Here is a 24,412-nt window from a genome sequence, read left to right as displayed (position 1 = left end):
AATACTAAGGTAAGAGCAGAATTAGCACATAATGCCAAAGATCCCAGAAAGTTTTGTTTTAAGATTATTATAAAAACAAATACAGAAGTCTTAGCTCTTACTTTATCCTGCAATGATTTCTTCAGCCAGTCAAAATTGTTTTAGTGATATTTTATCTTTAGAATAGGCTTTAAAGTCCCAAAGAATATGCTGTTATATATTATATTTATACCATAGCTCTTTTTATAAAATGGTGTTTTTGAACTGACCTTCCCCTTAGATCATTGAGCAGTTAGTTCATAGCTAGCAAGAAAGCATCCTATGTGTTAAGAATAAACATGACTAGGACACCCTAGAGACAGAATATCATGAAATATTTTGAGAACAATTTTTCCCTCTTGAATATAATTTTCACAACCCTCTTTTTCACTGGTTGTTAGGTTTAGTTCTTCAGATTTTTCTCAGTGTTTCTTTGGGGGGCGGGGGCGGATCTAAATGCTTGGGGAAGATTTTGGAAGGGGGATAAAAGTAGTTTCTCTTGTCCCTTCCCAACTTTAAGATTTTATTCTAATAAATGATGAAATTGTGTGGTTTAGAAAAAGGATAGAGTCATGCTTGATCACCTAAGGGAGTAGTGACACAACTAATCCTCAGTAATAACTAATCTTCAAGTAATTTTAAAAGTAGTGTGAAATACATTAAATGGGTTTTTTAAAACTACATTAAAGATAAGAATAAGGATGTAGATGGAGAGACATTTCTTTAAAAGAGTGGTGGAAGACCTGATATAATTAGGTCTACTACCAAGTGATCTGCATTGCTTAAAACTTTGCTTTGGTTTCTTTTGTTTAGCTCATAAGAAAACAAAGGAATATTTATACCTCTTAGGGTATAAATCCACACGAAGTGATTAAAGATAAAAAGCTATATATTATTACTCGAGGAATTCAGAGTTTGGCAATTTATTGGGATTGAAGGATTTATTGGAAACAGTGGTTCTCATATATAACTCCAGGCAATAAACCTCTTTAATTAAAGGTTTAATCTTCTAATTGACACGTCTGCTACTGTTCTAATAAAGCAGGGTTCTTCAAACTTTTTACACAGGGGGGGCCAGTTCACTGTCCCTCAGACCGTTGGAGGGCCGGACTATAGTTTAAAAAAAAACTATGAACAAATTCCTATGCACACTGCACATATCTTATTTTGAAGTAAAAAAACAGGAACAAATATAATATTTGTGTTTACATGTGGCCCACGGGCCGTAGTTTGAGGACCCCTGTAATAAAGCTTCATTTATAACCAATTTTTCTAAAAATACTGCAATAGCCAAACATTTGGTAGTGCTTGCATGCCTTAACTTCCCATTTCAGGTTAGTTGTGACTTGTATAAGTTTGGTTAAAACAGGGAATAAAAATATATGACATTTTTGTACTGTCTTTTGCTCTTTAAAAATGTTTGAGGGCAGGCATTTAGACAAAGAAAAAAACAAGACACTATCTGTTTGTGTGAGGAAAGGGCATGCCAGAGTATAAATAAATATTACTTGGAATCTAGCAATATTTTCTTTTTTTTTGTTTTGTTTTGTTTTTAATATATTTTTATTGATTAAGATATTACATATGTGTCCTTGTCCCCACGTTACCCTCTACCCCCCCCTCATGCCCTTACCCCCCCCCCACCCCCCACCCCACCCCACCCACCCCCGTTGTCCTTGTCCATTGGTTAGGCCTATATGCCTGCATGTAAGTCTTTGGTTGATCTTTCCCCCTTGCCCCCACCCTCCCCTACCCTCCCTCCAAAGCCCAACAGTCCAATCAATGCCTCTCCATCTCTGGATCAGTCCTTGTTCATCAGTTTATGTTGTTCATTATATTCCACAAATGAGTGAGATCATGTGGTATTTATCCGCTCTCCAGTTCCATCCATGCTGTGGCAAATGGTAAGAGTTCCTTTTTCTTCTTCCTATTCTTAAAGGATACCTTTCAGCATTTCATATAATGCTGGTTTGGTGGTGATGAACTCCTTTAGCTTTTTCTTATCCGTGAAGCTCTTTATCTGACCTATTCTGAATGATAGCTTTGCTGGATAAAGTAATCTTGGTTGCAGGTTCTTGCTATTCATCACTTTGAATATTTCTTGCCACTCTCTTCTGGCCTGCATGGTTTCTGTTGAGAAATCAGCTGACAGTCGTATGGGTACTCCCTTGTAGGTAACTGACTGTCTTTCTCTTGCTGCTTTTAAGATTCTCTCTTTGTCTTTTGCTCTTGGCATTTTAATTATGATGTGTCTTGGTGTGGTCCTCTTTGGATTCCTTTTGTTTGGGATTCTCTGCACTTCCTGGACTTGTAAGTCTATTTCTTTCACCAGGTGGGGGAAGTTTTCTGTCATTATTTCTTCAAATAGGTTTTCAATATCTTGCCCTCTCTCTCCTTCTGGTACCCCTATAATTCTGATGTTGGTACGCTTGAAGTTGTCCCAGAGGCTCCTTACACTATCTTCATATTTTTGGAATCTCTTTTCTTTTTTCTTTTTCAGTTGGGTATTTTTTGTTTCTTTGTATTTCAAATCTTTGACTTGATTCTTGGGATCCTCTTGTCTGCTGTTGGATCTCTGTAAATTATTCTTTATTTCAGTCAGTGTATGCTTAATTTCTAGTTGGTCCTTTTTCATGTCCTCCATGGTCTCACTATACTTATTGAGGGACTCATTAAATTTATCGGCGGTTTCCATAAAATTCTTGAAAAACCTTATAAACGTGGCCTTGAACTCTATATCCAGTCGTTTGCTTTCCTCCGTTTCTGCCATTTGTGACCTGTTTCTTTGTCTCCGCATTTTGGCTGCTTTCCTGTGTTGATAGAGTGGCTTTGTGTGCTAGGTGTCCTGTAGGGCCCAGTGGCTCAGCCTCCCCAGTTACCTGAGGTAGACACTCTTGGTGCACCCCCTTGTGGGCTTTGTGCACAGTCTTGTTGTAGCTATGCCTTGGTTGTTGTAGGATCACTGGGAGGAATTGACCTCCAGGCCAATTGGCAGTGAGAATCAGCTGTGTCTGCAGTGGGAGAACTTCTGTGCTGGAGATACCCTTCTGGGGCAAGACTTGCTTCAGTGGGGCTTTGGTGCTCACTGAGACTGCAACCTGAGTGTGTCCCTTATGGATCTGAGGAGTTGTGATCTGGATGGTCCCCCTCTGACCACTGGGTACAGTGGCTCTTGGATCTAAGGAGGTGCTAATTTAGCCTCTGCCTGAGGTTACACAGCAGGAACTACGAAGAGAACTGCAGATTCCCCTTCCTTTTTTTGGAGTTTGGAGGTGCCCTGATGATGCTCAGCTGTGTAGCAGTGCAAGCTGCTGTGGGGCCTTGGGCCTTCTCTTGGAAGCTCTGGGTCTATCTGGGCTGGCTGCTGCGGTTAGGTAATTACAGGTTGCAAATGGCCGGGGCATTCATATGCAAAAGCCTCTGCCGCAGCCTGGGCGGGGCGGGGGCTCAAGGAATCAAAGGGTGGAGCAGACAGCTGTGGCGGAGCCTCAGCCCCGCCCTAAGGAGTCGGGAGTCCCAGTGTCCCGGCAATGGCTGCAAGCACCTCTGAGGGAAAGCTGCCCTCAAGCTTGCCCGTTGCCAGACAGACCAGTTTCTCCCCGTATGAGTCCTGGGTCCCCAGAGACTTTCCGGAACCGGATTTCAGAGCCGTGGGGAGCTTGTGTCTCCCTCCGGATTCAAAAAGACAGCCGCGTCCTCAGGTGCCAGACCCTTTCCGCACGCGGGAGCCCCCGTACCTCTGCACTCCACCTTCGCAGCTCCTCTGGCTCTCAGTGTGCTTTTCTTTCCTTCTAGTTGTAGAATTTACACTCAGCCAGCTCTCCTGTAGTTCTGGATGATGTCCACCTTGTGTTTTTGATGCATTTATCAATTGTTGTGGGAAGCAGCAATTTCCCGGTGTTTATCTATGCCACCATCTTAGTTTCTCGCAATATTTTCTTAAATGCAAATTCATGCACACTTTACAGGGTGAGGCAAAGTAGGTTTACAGTTGTTCATGTGGAAAATAACACAATAATCCTATATAATAAAAGCCTAACATGCTAAGCGTCCGGTCAGCCAGTTGACCGTTCAACCAATCAAAGCGTAATATGCTAATGATACGTTAAGGCTGTTCAACCGCTCACTACGACGTGCAACTGACCACCAAGGGGCAGACAGTTAACCTATTGACCAGTCACTATGACGTGCACTGACCACCAGGGGGCAGGCACTCCGCCCGGTAGGTTAGCTTGCTGCTGGGGTCCGACCGATCAGGACTGAGCGAGATGGGCCAGACATGCCCTGGAGCCCTCCCACGGCCCCTACCCAGCTGGTCAACCTCCCGAGTCCCTCCCTGGATCTGATTGTGCACCAGTAGGGTCCCTTGGCCTGGCCTGCACCCTCTCACAATCCAGGACCCCTCGGGGGATGTCGGAGAGCCGGGGTCGGCCCGATTCCACAGGCCAGGCCAAGGAACCCTACTGGTGCATGAATTTGTGCACCAGTCCTCTAGTTAATAAATAAACAAGAATAGACTGTGTTTTGCATACTCACAACTATAAGCCTACCTTTGCTCCACCCTGTATTTAGATAGCATTTGGATAATGTTTTCAGATCAGTTTAGAGAGGATTATTGACAGGTCTGATTATGTGTAGTGCTTTACGGCTTCCTGAGTACTTTGTCTCTATTAGCTCATCTACACTAATAAAAGAGAAACATGCAAATTGGTCATCACTCCGCTACACCCACCAGCCAATCAGGATGAGTATGCAAATTAACCCAACAAAGATGGCAGGTTAATTTGCATATGCAAGAGCAGACTGAAGACTGAAGGGGCTTGGCTTCTCCGCTGCAGCCGGACCAAAGGCCTGGGTCCCAGGTGCCAGCGGAAAACCGGTGCTGGCAGCCAGGGGAAGGAAGACCTATTGCACAAATCTTCGTGCAACGGGCCTCTAGTTTGCTATAATCCTGTGGGATGTTAAATTGAGGTTGCAATTTTCTAATGAAACTTTTAAAAATAAATTTAAACTATCATGTCATTTGAAATCCAAAATCCAGAAAAGTGGCATTCAAGAAAAGTGGCTAAATTCAAATGAGTCCTATTGTTTTCCCTAATAAACCCACTAAAAGAATTTAAACAATTATTGTCCCTGAACTGTCTTGACTTCTTTTTTTAACTTTAGGTTGGAACTCATCGAGAAGACTCTGTCAGTCTCAATGGCAATCATTCAGTCCTGTCTAGCACAGTCACTGCTTCAAGCACAGACTTGAACCATAAAACACAAGAAAATTATAGAGGTAACTGTATTGTTTTTCGTAATAATACAGACAGAGATTGCATTTGGAGCAGTCACCTTTCTCACAGGCAGATTCATATCTGTGACTCAAAAGTCATCTTAGGTGGGAGAATTCCAAACAGAAGTGCTAGTGAAGGTTCCATTCGGCCCATTTGGTAAATTATAGAACTTATGGATAGAACCATATGCAAAGTATTGTTCAGTTTTTATCTGTCTTTTTCTTACCTGCTCTTGATTCTGTCGTGTCTGTCTTCCTTAATCACTTCCCCTCATGACTGAGTCTTCATGGTCCCTAGAGGCAGTGGGAAAGATATGTCTGAGTATGTGGAGAACTCTGAATAATAGGAGCTGTTGTTCAGAAACAGTTCAGTTGTAGCCATAGTTCTGTTAAAAAGCAAACTGGTAAATGTTATAATAGAGCTTACAAATAAGTACAAATATATAGCTAATATTAAGAATACCAAAGTAAAGTTCTCCCAGTTATATTTAACCATGACACCTATTTTATTGTGTTTATCCAGGAAAGTGTTAAACTTATTTCCTTTTCCTTGGCAGAATCTTAGAAGTCAGTGTCTAAAACTCCATCAAATTTATCATAACCTTGTTCATTTGTTAAATAGTGCCTAAAACTGATAATTACACGGATCATCAAAGCCAGGCTTGTTCTTCTAAATATAGATGCTTTAAAAAATCGTTTTCTCTTAAGATTTGTGGACATGCTCTTTCCAGCTCTAAATAGTATACTTCCCTACATCTTCAGATTTCCCTCATAGCCCTCTAACAACTAAGAGTATTTACCATCTAGATAGTGTTTTACTGTCTTAGTTCTAATTCATGAGTCTGGACATTTGTTTCTTTGACTTTTTGTTAGGTGGCTTGCAAAGTCAGTCTGGAACTGTTGTTCCAGCAGAAATCAAGACTGAAAACAAAGAGAAAGATGAAAACCTTCATGAACCTCCCTCATCAGATGACATGAAATCAGATGATGAATCCTCCCAAAAAGATATCAAGGTTTCATCTAGAGGCAGAACAAGGTATTTATTAACATTTAGGTGTTAAATTTCACTAATTTGCCATGGGTGAAAGTATTGGGAAATTGAAGGGTGTTGTGCATTAAGTGTCAGCTATGTTCTAACTGCTGTGTTGGGACTTTATGTATGTTGTCTCATTTAATCCTTACAGCACCCGTAGAAGGAAATCATACGAAGCTGACTCAAAAATTACGTGTTCTATTATACCACACTATATTAGGGTCTACATATAAAAAAAGAATTACATTTCTCCCCACAGTGCTTGTAAGGGGAGTCTGTAGTCTGTAAGACAATTGGAGGACAAAATAGCTAAAACAAATTAAATTGTGCAGTATAGACATTCAGATACAGTTCATCAATAAATATCTGAACATAGTAATTTAAGGCTAAATATATGGTAAGACTCTATTGTATGATGTAAAGCCAAGAGTTGGCAAATTATAGCCCATGGACCAAATCCAGCCCACTGCCTATTTTTATTTGTTATTCTTTTACAGAATGTATTTCGTTTTTTTTCCAATCCCCACTCAAGGATATGCTTTTGGTTTTTTCCATTTATTTGAGAGAGATAGAAAAACATTAATCTGTTGCCTTTCACACCTGGCCCAATCCGGGGATTGAACCCACAGCCTGGGCATGTACCCTGACTGGGTATCGAACCCACCACCCTTTGTTATACAGGATGACGCTCCAATCAACCAATACACACCTGCCAGAGCTGCCTGTTTTTACAAAAAATGTTTTATTAGAACATTTTCAAACCTTATTTATTTACATACTAGAGGCCCGGTGCACAAAATTCATGCACTTGGGGGGGCTCCCTCAGCCTGGCCTGCACCCTCTCACAGCCTGGGAGCCCTCAGGGGATGTCCAACTGGCGGCCATCAGTCGGACATCCTTAGTGCTGCCACCGCTGCTCTACTCACCAGCTGTGAGCCCGGCTTCTGGCTGAGCGGCACTTCCCCCTGTGGGAGTACACTGATCACCAGGGGGCAGCTCCTGCGTTGAGTGTCTGCCCCCTGGTGGTCAGTGAGTGTCATAGCGACCGGTCGTTCTGCTGTTTGGTCTATTTGCATATTAGCCTTTTATTATATAGGATTGTCTATGACTGCTTTTGCATTAAAGTAATAGCAGTTTTGAGCCATTGGCAAAAGAAAGCAATGGCCCACAAAGCTGAAAATATTTACTAACTGGCCCTTTATAGAAAAAGTTTGCCAACTCATGGTTTAAACATTGATTTGAGAAGAGTGTGGATAAAGAACTATTATTCTAAATGGGCTGATGTTGAGGAAGGTTTTCCAGAAATTTGACTTGACCCTGCTTTGAAGTATGGAGATTGACACATAATATGTTAGTTTCAAATGATTTCCAGATTCTTCCCTCAGATTTTTTTTATAGTTATATATTAAAACTAGATGACTTGATATATTTGTGGCCCATCCTATTTCTTGGTATATACCCACTTATCAATATGTATATATCACATAGATATCTATTATTAACATGTTCTTTGTATTAAATTATGGCACAAAGGAGATTACAGTAAGTGTGATAGATATAACTAAAAAGCCAGCATGGTCCTTCCTGTATTCACATACTTAAAAGGTGTCCTTTTGTCTTTGACATTCTCACTGTTTTCAACACTTAAACATTTTTCTTGGGAAAAATTAAATCTTAAGATACTAATGCTATTATTTTAATATGCATTGTACTCACTTGTGCAGAGACATAAAGAAGTGAAGACTGGGTCATGGAATCTATAGACCACTCCTTTGAGGCATCTTAATTCTTCCACAGTTTTATTATTCAAATAGAATTTTAAGGGGAAAAATTGTATGTTTCCTCTTCATCTTCTTATCTTATAGATCAGAGGTCTGCAAAGTTTCTGTGTAAATGGCCAGATAAATCAATGTGTTCAGCTTTGTGGGCCATAGGTCTCTGTTGCAACTACTCAACTCTGCCATTGTAGCAGAAGAGCAGCCATAGACAATACATCAACAAATGGGCTGGCTCTTCCAATAAAATCTTATTTACAAAAATAGATAGCCAGCTGCTGGGTCATAGTTTACTGAACCCAGTTATAGTTCATCAGAAATTGAGAGGCAGTATAATAGGTTAATAATAACAATACCTAGTAATTAGCAGTAGTTAATAGATTAATAATATGTCCTTTGTACAAAGTAAGGCTAGCCTGGGTTTTACTCATGGCTCCATCATATACTTGCCAGTGACCTTGGGCAAGTCATTAAAGCTCTCTGAGCTAGAATCCTTGTGGCAATAAACTGAAAACGATGCACATAAAGCTCTTTGCACACTGTCTCACAGGCAGCAAGCACTCATTAAATGTACTAGAGTTACTGTTAAGATGATGGTAATGCTAGGTGTGTGGTATAGGTTTGCTTCCATTGAGCACTGACCTGGGTTCTTGTCGTCACACTGCCACTAACTGGCTTTGTGATCCTAGGGAGATAACTCATTTCTGTGGATCTTGCAGTGGTTTTCAATCCTGGTGCACAGGCTCCAGAAACATTTTAGCAGTACAAGCTCACTAAATCAGTATGTGGTAGTGGACCTTTTAAAGCTCTATTATTTTAAGTGTTCCTAAAGATTCTGATAAATGGCCACATTTGGAAATCTTTGGGGTAGGTGATCTGTCAAGGCCCCTTTGCAGTCCAAGAGCTAGTGATTTTCTATTAAAAGAATACTTTTATTATATAAAAGTATTATGTAATACTTGACAATTAGCTTATAAGAATCTATTGTGTACTTCTTTATTACAGTACTCAGCATATTAGAAAAGAGGGGGAAACATCTGTTCTTTGTGCACATCATGTTAAGGATCTAAGAGTCTCTGCTCAATAATTTATTTCTGAAATATAAGTAGAATTTTCTAGAATTTATTCCAAAGCATCTCCCTCAAATGTTTTTTCTCATATCTTAATGCATTTTTATTACAGAAATTTGGAAAATACAGAACAGTGTACAAAAAAAAATCACAAGAAACTCTACCACCCAGAGTCAACTACTGTCTACTTTTTAAGGAATATCTCTTTTCCCATAAATATAGTTTAAATTTGAATTAAACTGGAAATAATTTGTATAATGTCAACTTTTTTACATTTAACAGTGTATTTTTCACTTTTTCATCTATTCTTAAGTGTTTCCTGCAAAATGGAAGAATATTTTTACCACCCCAAACAGTTTCCACATGCCCCTTTGTAATCCGCACCCTCTCCCATCCCCTAACAACCATTGATCTGCTTTCCATTACCATAGTTTTTTTCTGGAAGTTCATGTAAATAGACTCATACAGAATGTAGTCTTCTGTGTCTGGCATCTTTTACTGAATGTGATCTGCAGCTTGATTTTTTTTAGAGGATGTATTGTAGGCCATTGTCTGGATGTACGAGATTTATCCAACCTACCTCCTATTATTGGCCTCCCGTGTATCACTAATGTAATAGTTCTGTGATCAACTTTCTTTACATAAATTTCTATGTACATCTCTAATTATATCCATAGGATGAATTTCTAAAGTTAGAATTGGTGATTAAGAGGTAATGAATATTTTAAGGTTTTGGGTTTTTATTTTGCCAATTTGTCCTTCAAAAATATTGTTTCAGTTCCCCATGTTTTCAAAATTTTTTTATCCTCACCTGAGGATATGTTTACTGATGTGAGAGAGAAACATTGATCAGTTGCCTCCTGTCTGCACCCTGACCAGGAATTGTACTGATGCTCCAACCTCCTGAGCCACCCAGCCAGGGCTAGTTCATCCAGGTTTTTAATAATCACTACTGATGATATTTCTCTCTGGAATAAAAAATAGTGATTTTCTGAGATACTTCTCTCACTCTGTGCCTTCAAGCTTTTTCCTCTTTACCAGGTTACTGCCAGCATCTATTTAAGAGTATAGGTCACGCAAATTAAGGCACTAGCGAACCAGGACAGTGCTTCCCAAACTTTAATGTACATATAAATCAACTTGGGATCTTGTTAAAATGCAGATTTCTATGTTTTTAACAAGCTCCAGTAATGCTCATGCTGCTGATCACATTTTGAGTGGCAGAGTGCCTAGAATATTATGTAGTCATTCAAATTATACTTATGAAGAATTTCACTAGCATGGAGAAGTCTTCAAGCTGTACTATGCAATGGAAATGCATTTTTTAATGTGCAGCGTGGGGCAAAATAGGTTTACAGTTATTTGTACAGAAAATAATACAATCATTAATAAATAATAATACAAGAATAATCTGTTTTACATATTCACAACTGTAAACCTACTTTTGCCTATCCTGTTTGTGGTATCATTTGAATTGTATTTGAAGAAAGACTGGAAAGAGATAGACATTCATGTGAAATGTAACTATTACTACTGTTTGGTAAAATTTATAGGTAATTTTTTTGCATCTTTCTACTTTATAATTTCATTCAGTAAACATATCTATGCTTTATAGGGAATCTAACAGGCATTGTTGTTCCTTTGTTTTCCAGCAGTACTAATGAAGATGAGGATTTGAACCCAGAACAGAAGATAGAAAGGGAGAAGGAGAGGCGGATGGCTAACAATGCCAGGGAGCGCTTGCGTGTACGGGATATCAATGAGGCATTCAAAGAGCTTGGTCGAATGTGTCAACTTCATTTAAAGAGTGAAAAACCCCAAACAAAACTCCTTATTCTTCATCAGGCCGTGGCAGTCATCCTTAGTCTAGAACAGCAAGTCAGAGGTAAGTAGGTTCAGCAAAGATACCTAACTGTTCTGCCTCAGGTGGGCAGACATTTCTGTTTCCACTCACTCTTCTAGGCATATTGTTTGCAAGTTCAATTAGTACTTCTGCCACTGTATCATCTGGATCAAATTTCCTTTCTAGTTCTCTCACCTCTGTCTCACTGTATTGGTCAATATCCATAGGCTCAGTGCTTCACACAAACCAGCAAAGAGTAATTCTATGTAACAATGCAGAACAGCCAGCCTCCTCCTGCTGCTCAGCATTATGCTTTGTGCCTCTTTGTCTTGTTGATTCTGGTGTCCAGCACTTGAATTTACCTGCCTAGACCTGTCCTCCTCCTGCTCCTTTGGTCTTTTACTTCTCTGCACTCAGTTTCTTGCCTGCTTTGCCCTGGGGGCATCTACTAGGCCATGCTGTTTAATAGCATGCCTGGTCATGGCCCCTCCTGGCTTGGCCTCATATAGATGTCCTCTATACCCATGTCAGTAAGGTATCAGGACTTCTTTGTTGATCCCTGATCCGGAATGCCATGAACTTCTTGGGCTGGTATGCACTGGCATGCCTGTATGTCCCTAAGAGCAAAGTATAATTATTAGGCTCATCCACTAGGACTCAGACAGCTCCCCCAGCTGTTCAACTTCTCAAAAAGTTTGATGGAATCTTGAAGATGCTTTGAAACTTCATTTTTTGAACAAGCATTTATTACTCTGTTTCATTCAGCTATGTGCTAGACCCTGAATTACCAATTATCACAAACCCTTGAGAGGTTCTACCATTGATCTTGCTTTTTTGCATATTACTTGTATATCTTTTATCCAAAGTTATGAATGCCTCATCCTAAGCCTTTTTTTAAGAATTTATAGATGTAACCTTGGGTTTCAGATTCTGCCTCTCTCTTCATTGAGAGAAATTCATCTGTCTTATTTATTGGATATTTATGTAATATTTTTATGTGAAGGAAATTGGAAAAGAAAAAAGAAATAGGAGTAGACAGATGCTTGACAACTATAACCATGAAACTCTCTGCACTGATTACAGGAAGAGTACTCTCTTTAGTAGGGAAAGCAGAGTTAGAGAACTAGAACACACTTTCAGAAAAACATACAACAGTAACTTATCCATCCACTTCCCATCAGTTTCTACAAAGGTGTTGATTTTGTTTTCATGTCTAGTTTGGGCATCTCCTGGACATCCTCTGGACTCTCTGGGCTCCCCTCTGGTTTGGGAGGGTGCTCCAAACTATAAGTAGCTATGTACATCCTGTCATCCCTGGACCAGTGTTCCACTAGGAGGGCAGCCGGACCCAGGCCCAGTGCATCTGGAGAACAGCAGGAAAAGTGGCTTTTCCCTTCAAGCTTCAGATTGTGCCAAAGCACTCTTGGTGCCTTGGTGCCCCACATATTAAATCCTATCTGTTCCCTGCCATTGCCGATTTAAGCCTTTACCTTATTATGACTACAAGTTTGCTAATCCTCAGCAGATTTACTTATTACCGTCATGTTTGTACTCTTAGCTTTTACTAAAGGTTGAATTACAGGTCAAGTACTTCTTCATCAAACTCTTTCACAGGGCAGTGTATCAGCTCCTCTTTCCGTGGTCATTTAGACTCGATAGAACTGTTGCAATTTTAGTTTCCTGGTCTCTTAGAGAGCTGAAGGTGAGTAAACTAGGACAATGTTTCCCAAATTGGCTTGGTCGCAGGATCTCCTGAGACTTTTCCTTTTTCTAAACACATTTCCAGACCGTAACCTAGTAGATTTTAATTTAGTTGCAACAAGATGGTCAAACATGGTAGTTTTAGCATATTCATTGATAATACTCTCCTCCTTACTAAAATGAATAAAAATGGAATTAACTCACAAGGACAGATGGGAGAGCAGCTGAGATAGCAAAAACTGTATTATGTACGATGGAAAGAAAGTAGAATAGTGGAAACTGACTTAATTAGAGAGAAGAGATGAAGGGGAGCCTGGAGGAAAACCAGCAAGAAGCAGAGCAGGTGCCGCGCAGAGCCCCTTTTCCGGAATGGCTCTGCACTTTGGAGGTGCTGATTATTGTGGCAGCATCAGGCCGGAAGCAGAAAGACTGATTGAAGATCTTCTATGGAAAAGTTGGATCCCTAAGTCTCTTCTCCACTTCATATTGCTTCTGCCCTCTCTTCTCTTCCACCGTAAAAGACAGAAGGGGTATTTTCTAGGGGGAAAATGAAATCAGAAAGGCTGCAAATATGGATCACCAAGAAAAGCAGAGGATCTGAGAGGCATGAAATTGAACAGTGAACCCCTCAGCCCTGTGTCCGCTTTGCTTCCCTAGTGCTGGCAGCCAAGTACATTAACCCCATCTTCAAAAAATTGGAGCGTTCTTTTCTAGAGAAACTAAATGCTCTAGAGAAAAGACCTCCAGATTTAGCATTCCTGAGTAACTATGTCTCAGTTTTGGATTACCATAGAGTAAAACTCTCAGAAATGAAAATAATAGCAATTTGCTCAGTTTAAGACCTAAGAGTCCCTGATTCATAACTTATGGCTGTAGTAATAAAAATTATTTTCCTCTGTTTCAGAGAGGAATCTGAACCCCAAAGCAGCCTGCCTTAAAAGAAGGGAAGAAGAAAAAGTTTCTGCCGTATCGGCAGAGCCGCCAACCACACTACCAGGAACCCATCCTGGGCTTAGTGAAGCTACCAACCCTATGGGTCATATGTAAACATCAGCCAGGTAAGTAAGAGTATGAAAAGGAGGTCACCTCATTTATCTCAAAGTTAGAACCTTTGAACAGAATGTTCTAGTGGCACTGGTTGTGCTAAAGGTCAGGTGTAATTTGGAATCCAACAGTTTACCTTTCTGTTGTATAGTCATACTTACAGAGCCAGTGTCCTCTTATACCCGGTTACTATTCTCTTCAAAGTGCATACTGTGGTTTATAAAGAATTTGGGGTTCTGTTCTAGATCATCATGAATGTCATTCTGGTCCAAGAAGAAAATAGTGCAGTGACTCTTCCTCCAAAAAATACTTTTGCTGCCACTTATACTCCTCATTTCTCTACTAGAAATACTTAGCTGTATCGTCAACCAGTTTTCTGTTAACCATCCACCTCTTCTTTGCCATGAAATCTTCATACGTATACAAAAAAGTTACTGCTTGTTTCCATTGGATCAATAATGCAAGTTTGTAATATGCATCTTTATTCCCAGTAAGAATATCAGTTACACCTTGAATCTACAGATGAATGTAAAGGTGTCATATATGCTAGAACCAGAATGCTCTTCTCTCTGGAATTATACTTGTTGAAAGATGGTTCTTTTATTTTCCTCTTCATGGACTAAATACAGTTTACTTCCTTGTGATTTTTTTTAACTGAGTGACAAAAGTAATATGAGATTGTTGCCCAAGTTCATTTGAATCACCTTTTTCTTAACTATATGCATTAACATTATCTATAATCTAAGTTGTATAGTTAATGTTTAGGTGGCAGAAATTAATGTAGACTGTAATTAAATATTTTGGACAGTAGCATTTTAGCTAATCATCATGGATTAGGAGTAGAACTGGGAACTTCATTTTATGATCTGCTTCAGCAGTGGGAAGTTGTTTTCCCAGTTTCATCAGGAGATTAAAAGCAGTATGCAAAGATGAATGAATGGGAGGTGTGGAACAGGACAATAATTTCGAATACAATTTCACTTGATCAGCTTTATAGCTGTCATTTTGAGCTGAAAGTCTGGAATTTGATAGAATAGTTTGCAAACTACAAACACTAGTCAGTAACTCACCCTTTCCTGAAAACTATGGTTCCTACCACCTCTACACATAGCCTTCCTAGGAACAAACTATACCAAAAAACTTCATTTGGGGTCAAGAGGAAGAATGTCAATGTAATTATTTAAGTATCGATTATATTCTAATATTAGCGCGCTGGATAAAACTCTAAGCCATGTCCCCCACAAAAACCACCAATCAATCTAACTAATTGTGCAGGCCCTAGAGACTTCAGGCAAGAGCTGGTTAACATGCAGGCCCTCTAAAACCCACGCCACTGCTTCCCATTCTGTGGAAAATACAGAATATCCTGAAAAAAATTGTTTTCAAAAATAAACTTTGAAATTTTAAAATAAAAACATACCACTGTTTCTTAATGCAAAAATGACTTTCTAAATTAGCAGATTATTTTGAAAAGGTGTGATGCGAGGTACCTTCTTATGCTCAGGTCCCAGATAACCACCAGGCTGTGAAAAGAGAGCTTTATGTTCATCTGTCACATTTATCTCAGAGCCTGTGTCTTATTTTTCTTGTTTCTCTCTAGTTTGTTGTACCCATTTTCTCTTACCCTCTCCCCCCATTTCTCTCTCTTTAATTCTCTCTCCCTACCTCACATCTATCTTCCCCGCTTCTATTTACTTCCTGCTCTTTTTACTGCCTCTGGATCTCATATGACTTTCATATCTCTACCCATATCTCTATAATGAGGAAATTACCCCACTTAAATTAAACTTTTGAGATTCCTACCTATCAAAAAGAGTTTTATCAAAAATCCTTTTTTTAAAAAAATCATAATGTAGTAAATGCACTTCGTTCCATTAGATTTTATTGGTTAGTGTTTATAATTTCATAAAGGTAGTTGTCTGGTTTCACCTGATAACCTTCAATTCTTTATAGAACTGGGCGGCAGATGAAAACCAGCAAGAGACTGAGCATCAGGAAAATAACTGCTAGAATCAAATTAGCTGATAAATGATCACAGAATGAATGACTGTAAAAGCACAAGAATTTTCCACCATGTAATATAAGGCCAGGTGGCTTTGAGTATCTCAGTTATCCATCCCTAAGAGCATCCCTCTATTACAAACAATACTGTGGTTATTATTGGAAAAGGCGTTGAAAAGTATGAATCTTCCTAAAACTGTTTCCATAAAAAATGGCTAAAATGGAAATTTTTAGAGTCACTACTATCTATATTAAGGATATAAATATGTGTAAAATGTGGACTATACATTTTCTTAAAAATTCATTGAGCAAATATTTCTAGAGGACCTGCTATTGACCAGGAACTGGGATCAATGTGAAGATGAATGCAAAATGGTCCCTGCCTTCAGAAATGTTCAGTTTAGAGAAGATAGGTATGAACTGTTAACACAGTGTGATTGATGGGCTGGAGGTAACAGGAAATGTGTGTGTTAACATTGCGTCTCCCCTGAGAAATGCATGGGTAGAACCTCAAAGCTCAGGTATTGTCAACTGGAATGTTGCTCAAATTAAGGTTGGCTTAATTGTCACAGTTTTGTATAATCCTGTATTTTGTGATTCTATAATCACATGATCTCCTTTAAAAATCTTACCACATCTTCAAGTAAAACTATTTTAATTACACCTTGAAAGAAAGAGGCTTATTTAGAAGTCATTTAGGAGACTGCTAACTTAGTGTAAAACTGGGTATAAGGAATGTCAACCTTTTGGGTTTTTTTTCTGGGGAGGTGTTTATTTTAACAGTGATGTGCTAATTGGTTCTGTTCTCTCCCTTGGCTCTCCCTGCCACAGTTCCAGAGTTATCAGTAGGCTAGATAGAAGGTGAACTCTCCTCATAAGGACTGGACAACTCAGATTATCTGAAGACAAACCTGATAGGAGGGAGAAGAAAAAACAAGACACTTGAAGCAAGAAACTCAAATGTAATCCTACGATCAAAGCAACTGGTCAACACTTCCATCAGAAGTGAAGATAGGACGTCGCCCAGGAGACGTTTGCAGCGTGTCATTTTGTCGCAAGCAGTGTGTCGCTTCTGCACAATCAGAGATTGTCTCGATCTCTCCACTCACCGTGGAAGTTGCCTTGTGCCTAAACTGAATTGACAAATGCATTGTAACTACAAATTTTATTTATTGTTATGGAACTGTAAGGTCTACATATAAAGGGAAAAAGTTAATGTGGAAAGCTGATGTACACTCAGCTGATGCCAGCATTCATTAAAGCTGTTCACGTGCAGAGAACAAAGCAGTGACAACCATTGGCCCTTAGCATTCCCGGCATACCTGTTAGTGTCTTAAAAAGGAAGGGAAAAGTCTTTTGTTGCCCTCTCCTATCCTTTTGCCATATGAATACTGTTTTTCATAAAATAGGAAAATACTACTTGGTCTAGCTTTTCTCTCACTTTCATTTTTTCATTCATTTTTTTATTTTCTCTTTGTGGGTGTTGTATTTGGTCTCTGAAATGGGTAGCTTATGGTCACAGTCCAGAATCCCCATGTAGCCCTCTGTGCTGTGCCTGCTTACCTTACAAAGATAAGCAGAGACCATCTGTGACCATAACTTAGCTACGATTTTGAAAGGGGAAATTATGTCCCCTAGATTTTCCCAAAAATAAATATTGCTTTATTTCTAATAATAACCAAGACTTTTCAAGCTTCTAGGTTTCATAGTAAAGCTTGTAATAGGAAGAAGTGTAAATTACAAGGGAAGAATCTACTATTAGAACTTGCTTTGTTTTCCAAGCAGTAAGTACTACATAATAGTACTTATAAAGTGTTAGCTATAAGTAAGCACAAAGCGGATTTAAAATACAAAGAAGGTTTCAGGCTGTAGTTATGGTGACCCTAACAAAACCCAGTAGTCACCAAGGCAGGTAGTGTGATAAATGAGCACACCACTCTGAGGCTAGTTACTTAATGGGATACAAGAGCAGTGGTCACCCATGTTTCCTTTTCCTAGCCTTTATTTCTCTGTCATTTGGATGGCTGGGCAGTGGGGAGGAATTCAGTGGGTGATTTAATCAGCTGTAAACCATCTGCCCTGCCCCAAGAAGATGAGCCAGATTAGCATTAAACCAGTGCTTGTCAGTCCATCATAATGCTGTGCACTAACGCACCCCTCTGTCTCTTACCCTTAAGAGTTGTTTTTTGTTAGACATAATAAGCACTTTGAACTTCCATGAAATCTGTCTTCCACCACAACTACCCTGGGAGAGGAAAACATGCTAAACAAGGTTGTCTTGGCTTAATAATTCCTTATAGCCAGTATCAACAGTGGCAATCAGCACACAGAAGAAAGGACCCAAATCACTATGTAGCTTAAAGATTTCTGTTCATTTGAAAGAACAAAAACAAGACAGAACTTCAGATCCTCCAATCAGGATGATTCCTAACAAGTCAGTCTTTTGTGAACTAAGTGGACTTTTTAGTTACTTTAATTTGCATATATTCTCCAATTACATCAGACTCTCTCTGTGGCCTTGTTCTTCATTTCAGTGTTAATCAGCTAAACAGAAATTGTTGCTTATGATGTGTGAGTGAACATAGGCCACTGCCTGGCCTTTTCCTTCAGAGCTTGTTGTCTTTTTCGCTATATTAGACTTTGCAGTATGCCCAGAAGCTTTCCTTCATAAAATAGAGAGAAAAAAACATTTGGCTTATTTTTCACTGTAGCTAGTCTTTTATACAATAATCTTGTAAGAAAATTTCTTGAATTCTAAATATTACTCTTTCTAGATTTTTGAAATCGAAAAGTTTTCAGTAAAAAGTTTCTTACTTTATTTTATTATATTAGGTAGTAAAAATGTAGGGTTATTTACCATAACCTGCTCATTAATATCAGAAATTTACAATAGCATTTTAAGACCATAGTAGGACTCTAGCATACCGTGTAGTACCTATGGAGTATTGTAAGAGCTAATTGTCCGAGATGAATTGCTTCTCATCTTGTTCTCCAGTTTCCATTGTTGGTTTATTGCAGATTTGTATCCTGTGTCAAATTCAAGGTATTATTGATAAATCTTTTCAACCAGCAGCAAGAAGTTCAAAATTTTTCTGTCACTGTAACAGAAAACACAATATGTATATAACATTTATGTAGCAATAAATGTGCCATCTTTTTTTAACATAGTAAACTAGTGAGTTTTTTAAATTCCTCTCTCAAAGAATAATGCATTTTGTTTTCTTCATCTCATTCCTCTCAGAAATGCCCACACTGCTTTCCTTTTACCCCTGCCCCAGCTTTATTGAAATATAATTAACAGGTAACGTTGTAAAGTTTAAGGTATACAACATAACGATGTAATACATGCATATATTGCAAAATGATGACCTCAATAAGGTTATTTAACATCCATCACCTCACATAGTTGCTTTTGTGTGTGGTGAGAAGCGCATGCTGCTTTCATATCTGCATCATTTATAGCATTAAACCCATCAGGACAGAGTCGGCCCTGTAGAACTGAGTTGGTGTCTGAGTCTGTAGCTTCTCTGGGTTTTGTATTTCTCCTGCTCTTCTGAGAGTGGCCTTTTAGCCTTTTCCTTAACTGTTTGACCAAACATCAGTTAATAACTACTCATTTTTAGATCTAGAAATAAATTAAGAAAATGGAAAAATATTTAAATGAGGCTTTTCAAATGAACATTCTTCAGAGCACCTTTCACATGTTTTATGTCCCTTTTCTCACAAAAAGCCTATATCATAATTAGAGAATGGTTGTATTTACTGTTTCCAGCTAAAAAGTTCTGCTTTCATCCCAGTTCTCACACACACCACCACCACCACCAGAAATATGCATAGTGATTGCCCATGAGAAGTTCATGCCAAGTAAGGGCCTGAGAAACAGTGGGTAGCCTTTCTGTGGGGCCTGTGTGTGAGGTGCCCATGGCCCCATCACACCCTCTTGGGATCCTGGCAGGATGCTTCTCCATGAATTATGAAACCCACTGTCCACAGATCATTTTGCTAACTGGGATTTGGTGAAAACAGTTAAACATGTTAATTTCATTTCTCTTTATACAAAACAACTAAAAGTTCCATCTGAAGAAAATACAGAATGTTAGAATTGAAATCTAGAGACCATCTTATTAACTGCCTCAGTAGTCTATACTAATAAAAGGTTAACATGCTAATTAGACCAGACGTCTTCCTGATGTCCTGGACAAAGCCACAGTGGCAGGGGCCAAGGCAGAGGCAGTTAGGGGTGTTCAGGCCGGCAGAGGAGGGCAGTTAGGAGCGACCAGGCAAGCAGGGGAGGGCAGTTAGGGGTGACCAGGCTGGCAGGTAGAGAGGTTAGGGGAGATCAGGCAGGTGAGCAGTTAGGAGCCAGTGGTCCTAGGTTGTGAGAGGGATGTCCTGGATTGGAGAGGGTGCAGGCCGGGCTGAGGGCTCCCCCCCTCCCCCCGTCCATGAATTTCATGCACCAGGCCTCTAGTAGATGTATAAAAACGAAGGCCCAAAGAGGTTGTATTTCTACAAGAACACACACCTAGTAACAATCAAGATGCTTAAAACTTGGCCTACAAATCTTGGAGCCTTGATTTGTTATTCTTTCTCTTGAAGGATTTGTAAGCCAGTTCTATTCATTGGATTTATTTTTCTCTCTATTACATTTTCTTTGATTTTTCTCCTAGTTGATCTATTTTTTCTCCCGTGGAAACTCACATTTTAAGTAGACATCACATCATGTGTGTGGATGCATGTGTGTGTGTTCTAAAAGAGTATTAGCTTTGGCATCATCATCCCTCAATTTAAATCCAAGCTCAACATCTAACTCCATTTCCTTATCTGAAACGTGGAGATACATGTTAGAGTTGTGTAAGTACTGGATGAAACAATGGGTGCAAATAATCAGGATGGGCCTGCAGACCCTGATGCAGGCCTGACGTGTGTGGAGGCAGAGAGGAAGGAGGGTGAGGCTGCCATGGAGTTCTGGGAGTGTCCTGGCCTGCCCAGTGGGGACCAAGACGATTCCCTATTGAGTCTAGTCTTGGGCAGAAACGTTAAGGAACTAATATCTCTTGTGGTCAGTCATTGGCTGTGAGTCACCTGGGGAGATAGACCTCAGAATACTGCAGCAGAGGTATCACCTGCAGGTGACAGCGGACCGCACTCTCCAGACAGGTGCTCCCCCAAAAGATCTCAGAAGTCGGGGAGCTTCCACAACACCTGTATGTTACTCCCCACAGAACTGGCAGGCAAAACCAACTGTCCTCTGCAGTTGCTGGAACCGTGGGTAACCTCAGCAGGCTGATCGGTATTTCAAAATCTGGAATTCCTTCTCCCTTGGCATTCCACAGTCAAAGTGCACCCACACATGTGACCGGGAAGGGTGAATTCCTCCCTCACCTTCATGGGCTGGCAAATGGTGCCCAGGCAGGCCCTGCGGCTGCTGGGCGTAGTATTCTGATGCTCCCAGGACATCGTAGTCCCAGGCGGTGGATGGCCCACAGTCTTTGTGGCCACCTGGGTTAGACGGCCACATGTTCTCGTGGAGCATTTCCCTGTGAGAGCGTCCCAGCCCCGGCAGCTCTTACCTCTGCCCTGTACTGGGGCATGTTCCTGGCAGTACAGATACCCTGTTTTCTCCTGTCCTCATCTGTCCCTGTCTAAGCACTTATTTCGGAAGATAGCCTGGAAGGTTTTTTCTGTACCCTTTGGCCCAGACCTACAATCTCGTCCCAAAACTGACACGGGGCTCTGCTGCATAGAGCCAGGCTCTGCTTGCTGGAGGCTCCACCGGCCCCCGGCACCTCGCTAACGTCCCGCAGCTCCCTGAGCCGTTTTGCCCTCACACACTGTAAGCGCAACCGCCTTTCAAAGCCTGTGAACACGTTTGCAGCCTGAAAAAAATGTGCCCAAAAATAGACTACAAAAATCAAATTCATTTAAAAAACAATTATTTAAAAATCATCTCGATTTTTTTATAGCAAAATAAAATTACTTAATGTGGGATTTGAGCTCATTTTAATATGTTTCATATGATGGAGGCTAGGACTTCCAAAGGTCGTAAAACCATCCTGGGCTCCTTCCATGCCAGTCTCTCGGTCACCCTTTTCCCCTCTGGTTTACTGATCGTCTCCGGGGGGAGGACTACAGCTGTGCCTGCCCCCTGGAGGCAAGGACCCTGTGGGCATCGCCGAAGATCTGCTCTGCCTAGACCCGCAGGACCCCTGGGACAGCACGGGTTTTTAACAGAACACATTCCCCTGCTCCCAGGGCCAGCTCTTTCCTTCCTCTATGCAGCCCTTGAGAGGTTTTGCTTTCTCCCATTTCCTGGACCTTCTGCAGACCCCTTTCCTGCACCCCTGAGTCTTTTCTCCTAATCATTCGGCTGAGGTGGCCGCCCAGTGTTGGAAGCGGGCTGTGGCCTCCGGTCTGTCAGCAGGAAGGACCCCCTTGTCCATTTTAGGAGTGACCCACGATGACTCCCTGTGACCGCTCCCCCCCCTCCCCCCAATGCTCCAAGAAGTTGCACAGTAATGAAGCTCCAACCTCACAGAAGGTGCGGGCTGGAAGGCCGCCTCCCCTGACACCACACCCTCAGGCTGGCCCACACCCACTCATCCCGCCCTCCCACAGGCCATCACGCTGGTCCTCATTAAGGCCTGTGATGAAAGGCGCAGGGTTGTTTTTCAGACTCGGCAGTGAGTTATTGATCAACACTGATAGTGCGAGAAGCTCGCCCTCACCCGGACTGGCAGAGATTAATGAGCTTGATTCCCAAGCATAATCCTAATTAGGCGCAAGGAAGAAAGGAGAGAAACACAAAGGCCCTATTCTTCCCGAACAACCCCCGGCCTTCTGTCCAGGGGTGGAGAGGGAGGAGCAGGAACCCGAAGGGAGAAGCAGGTGAACGTGTCCCAGCACCTGAGTGCTCCCTGCCTGGTGCACACCCGGGGCAGCCAGCCCCTGAGCACAAACAATGGCGAGGAGGGACGCCTCCTGCAAGGATCACGCATGAAAATGTACGTGTTTTCCTTGCTTTGCTCCCTGCCCACTGGTGCACAGGGAGGCACCTGCTTAATTTGAAGTACCTGCTCGAGGCTTGCTCAGCCGTGGGGACTGACGATGCCGCAGTGGAGAAAGAACTCAGCTCCGTTGGGCTGGGGGGAAAGGCCGGAGGGGAAGGGGTAATCGCCTGCAACCTGAGCAGAAATCGTGGAAAGAACCACTTTCTGCAGCTGGGAAGCGGGAGCCAACTTGTTCTATTACTGGCGTTTTCTAGAACTTTTCAGCCAGGATGGATGGCCCAAATGGCTCTTCACAGGTGGGGAGGGCAACAGAAGGTAGGAGGGACCTGCGACGTAGCAGCCGTGAGATTTGAAACCAGCTTAACACTGTGAGCTGCAGTCTCCTCTTCTGCAGAAGGGAGATAATGAACGCCGTGCTGGCTCACATGACGGCGGTGAGAACTGAGGAACTCAGAGGGCATGGCACCGAGCGGCCCTTCCTACCCCTAAGGAGAGCAAGGCCAGGGAGCAGCGAATCAGACACGGAGGCCTTGCACGCCTGCTCCTTAGTCGCCAGCACGTGCTCAGTAGGCCTGACCCTGTGTTGGGCAGCTGGGGGCCCTGCCATCGCGGAGATCAGAGTGCCTGGGAAGACAGGTGACAGGAGCCGACGGTGTGACCAGGGAATCACAGTGGGCGAGGACCCTGCCAGGGCTGACAGCCAGGGCAGGTGCACATGGCTGCTGGAAGGAGCGCCACAGCGAGTCTGACCAGGAAATGCGGAGAGAGCTCGAGGCTCCAGGATGAGCTCCAAGGGTTAGTAACAACAAGGAGTCGCTGTGTCTGCGGGAGGCAGAGTGCGAACGGAGAGAAGGCCTGCCCCTCCCACCAACCTCCCCCACCCCCACCCCACCCACGCCCACCCCAAAATGCGGCCCCTGCCGATCTCCCTTCTCAGTGAGGTGACCTGTGTTTGGCTCCTGGTCCAAACCAACCAACTACAAAAGTACAGCCGTGAGACTCTGGGGGACGTTTGAACACGGGACACCTGATGCTGTCAAGAAAAGAGCCGTTTGTAACTTTGGATGGGAGGCTGTGGTTGTTGGCCTAAAGTCCACGTCTTTTAGAGGCCCCTGCGGTGTGTGCAGAGGGAGTGAGGGGCTGTCTGGAATCGGCTCCAGTAGAAGCTGGTGTCGGCGGGTGTTGGTGGAGGATCAGAGTGACTGAAGGAGAAGGAAAGCCCCAGCGACCAAGCAGGTGGTACCTGGAGAGACACGCCACTCAGGGCAGTTTGTGGTCTAGCAGATGGCCCTGGGCCGGGTGCCGCCTGCCACCGTCAGGGCAAAGCTTCACCCAGGAGCCGCCCCCCCCCCCCCTGCGCCCTTGCAGGACTCCCGTGGCTCAGAAGCTCTCGGAGGTCCCCAGCAGGGCTGAGACCGTCTCCCAGAGGAAGGGCTGTGTCCCGGTGCAGCCTTCGGGGAGGGAGGGGAGGGGGGGGGGGGGGGAACGTGTCCAGATCTGCCCAGGGAGGCTGGTAATGGGGAGAGAAGAGTCTGCCAACCAGCTTGGGAAAAGTGGATTTTGCAACAACCTGGATGATGTTAAGTGCTTGGGGGGCCTGGGAAGACCGAATGTGTAATATTGGAAAAGAGGCTGTCTA

At 42.0% G+C, this 24,412-nt stretch overlaps 1 protein-coding gene across 7 annotated transcripts in view; it reads left to right on the top strand.

Moving 5' to 3' along the window:
- TCF12 (transcription factor 12) overlaps positions 1-18,922 on the top strand; it is a 370,918-nt gene extending 351,996 nt beyond the window's left edge. For all 7 annotated transcript variants that reach the window (XM_059700173.1, XM_059700160.1, XM_059700181.1 and 4 more), the window contains 5 exons: positions 5,185-5,299; positions 6,170-6,332; positions 10,827-11,059; positions 13,623-13,776; positions 16,595-18,922. In XM_059700173.1, coding sequence (XP_059556156.1) covers positions 5,185-5,299; positions 6,170-6,332; positions 10,827-11,059; positions 13,623-13,765 — 654 coding nt within the window. In that variant the 3' untranslated portion in view covers positions 13,766-13,776; positions 16,595-18,922. The remainder of the gene's footprint in view (positions 1-5,184; positions 5,300-6,169; positions 6,333-10,826; positions 11,060-13,622; positions 13,777-16,594) is intronic.
- The last annotated feature ends 5,490 nt before the right edge of the window (positions 18,923-24,412 follow it).

This window comes from Myotis daubentonii, chromosome 1, assembly GCF_963259705.1.
Source record: "Myotis daubentonii chromosome 1, mMyoDau2.1, whole genome shotgun sequence".
In the NCBI taxonomy this organism is placed as follows: Eukaryota; Metazoa; Chordata; class Mammalia; order Chiroptera; family Vespertilionidae; genus Myotis; species Myotis daubentonii.
Note: the sequence above shows the minus strand (reverse complement) of the source record. Positions and strands in the feature narration are given on the sequence as shown.